We start from the raw sequence: 6,000 nt of genomic DNA on the forward strand, positions 1-6,000 counted from the left end.
CGTTCTTAATACAGTGTTTATCATATGCTTTAGAATTATTTGTGTTAGGTAGACTATGAATAAAATTTACCGTTAAGAAAGAAAAAACAAGTTCTGGGTTTGGTTGATTTTCAAGCATACCAATAGATCTTCTAAAATTAATAAATAAAACTATCGAAACTACATAGTATAACACTTATTTAGCTAATGCCGGTTCAATGTTTATTGCTGATGGAAATTAAGTTTTGTCTTTAATCAATCTAATTTCTAAAGCCTAACTAGCTATCATTTATTAATTGCACATATACTTTTAATTTAGATCAAAAAAGTTGTTCACGGACATAAGGTTAAGAAAATAACATGAACTACAGCGTTTTTAAATGAGACACCCTAATGGTACAACAAGGCCAATGTTTGATAATAAAAGCATTTTGCCACATAATATGGGTAACGATAATCATCCTAAACTTTATCATTCCTTAAATTCGATCTAATAAACATATGACACCACTTAAACAACCTCCTAAGCTGCCAACTGCTGTAGCTGATGGACCACATGTGACATCCTAGGACGCATGGAAGGAACATGTTGTGTACACGAATACACAAGATCAACCACCTTCTGCACAACCCCAGCTTCGGGCATTCTAGAAGGTGACGTGGAAGAAGATGCAGATATCACAGGATCAAGAAGCTCTAAGTAACGGTGTGACTGAACGAGTGGCGTGGCCCACTCAAAAATACTCTGCCAGCCCACCGAGTCAACCGCTTGAGAAGCCGGTCTACGCCCACTTATTATTTCTAGAAGCAGAACCCCAAAGCTGTAAACATCACTCTTTGTAGTTAACTCGTTCCTGTAGACAAACTCTGGGGCAAGGTAACCGTGGGTCCCACCAGCCATCACGGTCCTACCGTGCATCACTTCCCATGGTACAAACTTTGATAACCCAACACCCATTAGATGAGCATTAAAATCCTCATCGAGTAGTACATTGCTTGCACGAATGTCACGGTGGACAACTTGTGGCTTAACTTTGTCATGCAAGAACCTGTTATTGGTTTAATTTAGTTAGCAATGTCATAAAGTCGTATAAATTATAGAGTAAAGTACACGGATAGTCCTTGTGGTGTGTCCATATTTCACGTTCGGTCCCTAACTTTCTCCACCACTAATCCAAACTTTTGCATAAACGTAACATAAATGGTCCCTGACATGGATGTGGGTTAATTTTTTCTGTTAAATTGGTGTAAAACTTTTTTTTTTATTTTAACCCCTATCCATGTCAGAGACCATGTATGGATATACCACAGGGACCATCGTGTACTTTAAATTGTAACAAAACTTACGCAATCCCCTGTGCAAGGGTTGTGGCAACGTTCATTCTCATCGTCCAATCTAGTGTCCGACCGCCCATAGGAATATGGTGCAACCATCTATCTAAAGGCCCGTTTACCACAAATTCATACACAATGTAACGGTCACCATGATCATAACAGCATCCTTTCACAGGCACTAAATTTGGATGACAAAGTCTCGCCACCCTCCCGATCTCTGAGTAAAATTCTTTCTTTCTTTGGAAAGTTGACCTTTTTAGCCTTTTAACCGCCACGCGTGACCCGTCTGGTAAAAGTCCGCTATATGTACCACCTGTCTTCACATCCCCTATAAGACGGTTACCTTCACTGAAGTTCTTTGTAATTGACCTTAGTTCTTCACGTGTGAAAATTTTCCATGATGGAGGAACTAATGCTGACTCAGCATTGTTTGATGGTTTTCGGGATTTTCGTCTTCTTTTGCTTCGTTTGTACATAAGGAGCCATATTACAACCGCAAATGTAGTGAAGAGAATTAATCCACTCACTGTTGTAAGTATGATGAGGTATTCCTTGTGACAGTGCATATGCTGACATTTATTCTCTAAAAAACAAGGAAAAAATTAGTACATACTAATATAAACATAACTAAAATTTTATCCAATTGATAATTATGCAAACCTGCAACAAGCATGCATATAGAAGGTAGAGATGTGTTGCATTTATTAGCCACAAGAGCTGCGGTTCTATTGGTCAGCATAGTACACAGAGATGCTGACTCATCATTGTAATGGTGGAAGCATGAAGAATTGGTGCAGGTGGACTTTAGATCTGGTGTGACTACTGTAAGGAGAGTTGTATTCCAGTTATAAGCATTGTCAGACCAATTCCAGTTGTGATAATTCGTTGTGTTGGTGGTTATGCCTCCAATCCAACATTGGCTACTAGCCATTGATTTGGTACACAGATCTTGGATAAAGTTGAGTTCTGGTAGTGATGTTATTGCTGCAAGGTTGCCATGGTAACTTCTGCAGGTAGTTTCTGACTCGTTCCAAGATTGAGTCTTTTCAATAGACTTAAAGCAGACTGTCTTACTTGGTCCAGTGACCCAACCAGAAGGACACGGTGCTGTTGACATAGAAAGCCCACACACAAGATCACAAGTTCAAATCAGTATATCAAATGATGCTATTTTCTTTATTCTTTTTTTCTTTTTTATGGTTATATACTTTATTAAGTGCTATTAATGCACGCAGATGAAGCTTTATTATAAATGCACAAACTAAAAGAGGAATTCTGAATACATAACCAAAACAAAAGGTGATAATCCCACATGAATGCATGCTTATTTGGGGAAAGTTAGGTTATAGCCTTGGTTTTAAAAGGTACGTCTAAGGTGCTCATTGAGGTGGTACGTTACGTAGTCAAACTTGGTCAATACTAGGGTCTGTAGGAGGCTTATATATAAAAACAACCAAAGCTATGAAGAAATTATGAGAAAGAGACAACTTTCGGTTGTAAATAAAGCTTATTTGGTAGTATGCAGAGCAATGCCTCAAGCTTATTTAAACGGAGGTTGTGACAATATCAATGTATGCAAGATCAATACTGGATACAATGTTGGTGATTGCAAAGGCATTCAACACATATAAACATACAACAACTGTAACACAAGCAAGCAGCTTACCTTCACTATGGCTTTCGTTTTGAGAAGATACATCCAAAATAGACTCATTTGATACCTAGAATAAGAACAAAACAAGAGTAACATGTAAGCCAATACTTTTGCATATAATTAAACTAAACTAAACTTCTTAGTTTAACTTTAAGTAGTGCTCAATTACTCACAGCTTTTGAAACTTGAAAACCAAGCATCAAGCAAGTAGCCAAAAGCAAAACTCCAGCTGAATGGATCATCTTCATTACCTAACAAAACCTCATTTTCATTCACTAATTTAAAAAATTTCTTCATGTTTCATAAACCCCTAAATATCAAAACATAACAGCAATCAAAAACCTAAAAATGAGCTCAAATGTCTAATTAATTCTCATTATTACAAATGCTGGACACAGTTATCTAACTAATAACAGTAATAAGTAAATACATGTACAGTTGTTACCTTGAAACCCTAGAATAATGGAATCATCATCATCATAATCGCTGCAAGGCTAGATCGAGAAATCTGAACCGTAGGTTAGCTTGTAAGTACAGATTTGGTTGTTTGATTATGTGGAAGCTGAGAGAGTATGAAGAAGAGCTTGAAGTGGTTCGTTAATGGCGATCCAAGGGAGGACATAATGGATAATAATGAAGGGGGTAGGGGTGTAGTCGGGAACAATGGACCAAAAGTCAAAGTCAGTCAATGCTAACAAGTTGCTTGTTTTCAAACAAATATTATTATTTTATTTTGGTCCATTGCTTGATGTTTTGACTTTTGAACCATAAGACACGTTAACTCAACAATGACTTGTGCCAAAGAGTTAAGACCGTCGGTATTATTACTCTATTAACAATTAATATCATGACAAACAATATTAGTGTAAACTAATAAGTAATAACTGTATAAGATGTACAAACTCAAACATGACTTTTCCATAATGCATATTGAGAGTGGAAGTATATATCCGAATCCATGGCGAGATCAACAAAATGTGAGGTTCACACCCGACATTACTGCTAGAAGTAGTGGTGTTGGTGTCACGTTGTCTATGGTTTTGGTATCCAAATATTGGCATGACAATGAATTCCGCTTTTGGAAAAAAAAACATTAAAATAAAGGTCTTTGTTCTATAGTGTCGCCCTGGATTAGATATTTCTCATTAGACAATCCGTGTTTGGGGAAGCACGAGGTTTGCAAATGGTTTTGAAAATCTCGGGGTCAGTGATGGTTGAAGGTATGGCTGTTAGAGAATGTTGAGAGGAATAGAAACGAGGACCCTCATGTGGGATTCTAAGAACATCTATAAATACCAACAATAGTGTAAACTCGTTCATCGCCATATATGTTGATTTGAATCGTCTTGAACTAATATAGTAAACGAAACTTTTATAGAAATCATGTACATGATTGAGAAAGATTGGATTGGTGGAGATCTAAGAAACGAGAGAGATTTTGACTTTCAAAAGTAGACACAGTGTTCGATTTGTGGAGTTGATATTTGGGGACTATACGTCTATTATGGCATGCAATGAAGTTACAGTTTTCACAAAGTGTGACTCTAATGCTTTAGATTTGAGCATTTGGTGGAGGATGAGCCTTCTTTCTTGGTCTTTGTCGTTGTTTAAAACACACAATGAAAAGCCTTTAAACAAAACAGGTGTGTGGGTGTGTGCCTACATGAGTAATAATGTTCATATGATGGCCAAAATGCATGAAAACTTTTGAAGGCCACTATAAAACTTTGTTAACTTGGTCAATCATGGTTATTTGATATGATGATGTAGTTAAAGAATATTAACTATATCATATGTTTAATCATCATCATTATATGTGTGAATGAGTAAAAGTTGAGAGGCGTGTTCATCACACCAATAATTTATCAAGCTCCCAAAAGATACACTGATCTTATTTTGTAAAGAAATTTGCAATGATTTCAAACAAGAATGTTAGAAGTACTAGTAGTGTGATGAACAAAGTCCAAACCGACATATTATTATGGCCAAAAAAAATTAATCAGATTTTGTAAAGATAGTTGCAAAGATTTCAAACTATAATGTTAGAAGCTGTGTCACTTATGTGATGAACAAACCTTTCATGTTGTGTGTCCTAATATGTGTACAAGCAACAATTAAATCTCTTAAACCTTTCCATAATTTTTCGATGAAAGTTATTTTGTATGAAAATTCATCATGGTAAAAATTTTGACAAATTTCCAAAAACAATGTGGTCGAAAGTTTTGGTGCAATTCCGACCATTCTTTTAATATTATTTTAAAATGTTCTCACGCATTTCCGACACGAATTTTCTTACGCAGTTTTACCGCCTTTTAAGTTTTTTTTTTTATAAATTTCCTATGCATTTCTAGCCTTTTTTTTTATAAAATCTTCTTATGCATTTTATAACAAAAGTAGTTTTAAAAAGTTAATAGAAAACATAAAAGGAAAAAAAATCATAGACTCTGATATAATGCTAAATGTTTATGTTTCCCGTGTATATTTTATTTAATATTTTAATTGTTTTTATTCGTTTTTAGTCAAGATTATTATACTACTAACACATTTATGTTTCGTAGGTTCCGGGAGTTGATCGTGATCAAAAAGGATGAAAAACGAGCTAAAAAGAGCCGAAACGGAGATCCGGAACGCGTCAGGAAGGGTCAGAACAGAGAACCGGTCAGACCAGGCCGGTCTGACCGGCCCCCTTGGTGGAGCACGCCACGCCGCGCGGAGGGGTGCCCATATCCCGTCGCGCGGCGCCTAGGCAAAGCTGGAGGATTTTTAATTTCGTTTTTTTATCACTTGTTGGGCCTTGTTTGGGTATTTAAACATCTTTAACTTAAACCTGAACATACCCTGAAGCCACCAGCCGATTTTGGAGTTCTTGGAATGATATTTTCGAGTCTTGTGGTGATTTTGAATGCAAGAGAACATCCGGTGAAGAGCTAGACGTTTAAGATCGAAGAATACTGGTTTTATCGCCTTTAATCTTTCGTTCTTTATTATTTCACCATGTTTTCAGTTTTTATTACTTTGTTTGATTTAGACTT

The 6,000-nt window shown here is 36.3% G+C and overlaps 1 protein-coding gene across 1 annotated transcript; it reads right to left on the reverse strand.

Moving 5' to 3' along the window:
- Window positions 1-376: 376 nt before the first annotated feature.
- LOC143633603 (C-type lectin receptor-like tyrosine-protein kinase At1g52310) lies at window positions 377-3,671 on the reverse strand. The gene is made up of 6 exons (XM_077101875.1): window positions 3,414-3,671; window positions 3,142-3,219; window positions 2,981-3,035; window positions 1,975-2,421; window positions 1,327-1,897; window positions 377-1,028 (listed from the first exon to the last, which is right to left on the reverse strand). The coding sequence occupies exons 2-6, from the start codon at window positions 3,214-3,216 to the stop codon at window positions 503-505; spliced, it is 1,674 nt and encodes a 557-aa protein (XP_076957990.1). The 5' UTR covers window positions 3,217-3,219; window positions 3,414-3,671; the 3' UTR covers window positions 377-502.
- Window positions 3,672-6,000: the final 2,329 nt, after the last annotated feature.

This window comes from Bidens hawaiensis, unplaced genomic scaffold (assembly GCF_021521415.1).
Source record: "Bidens hawaiensis isolate Kalapana, Puna unplaced genomic scaffold, B.hawaiensis_p1.1 tig00000512_1, whole genome shotgun sequence".
NCBI classification, from domain to species: Eukaryota; Viridiplantae; Streptophyta; class Magnoliopsida; order Asterales; family Asteraceae; genus Bidens; species Bidens hawaiensis.

Coding starts and splice junctions, on each gene's coding strand:
- LOC143633603 (XM_077101875.1), bottom strand. CDS start 3,216: ATGAAGATGATCCATTCAGCTGGAGTTTTGCTTTTGGCTACTTGCTTG. Junction 1,898..1,974: donor TATATGCATGCTTGTTGCAG/GTTTGCATAATT, acceptor CTTGTTTTTTAG/AGAATAAATGTCAGCATATG. Junction 1,029..1,326: donor ACCCTTGCACAGGGGATTGC/GTAAGTTTTGTT, acceptor AACCAATAACAG/GTTCTTGCATGACAAAGTTA.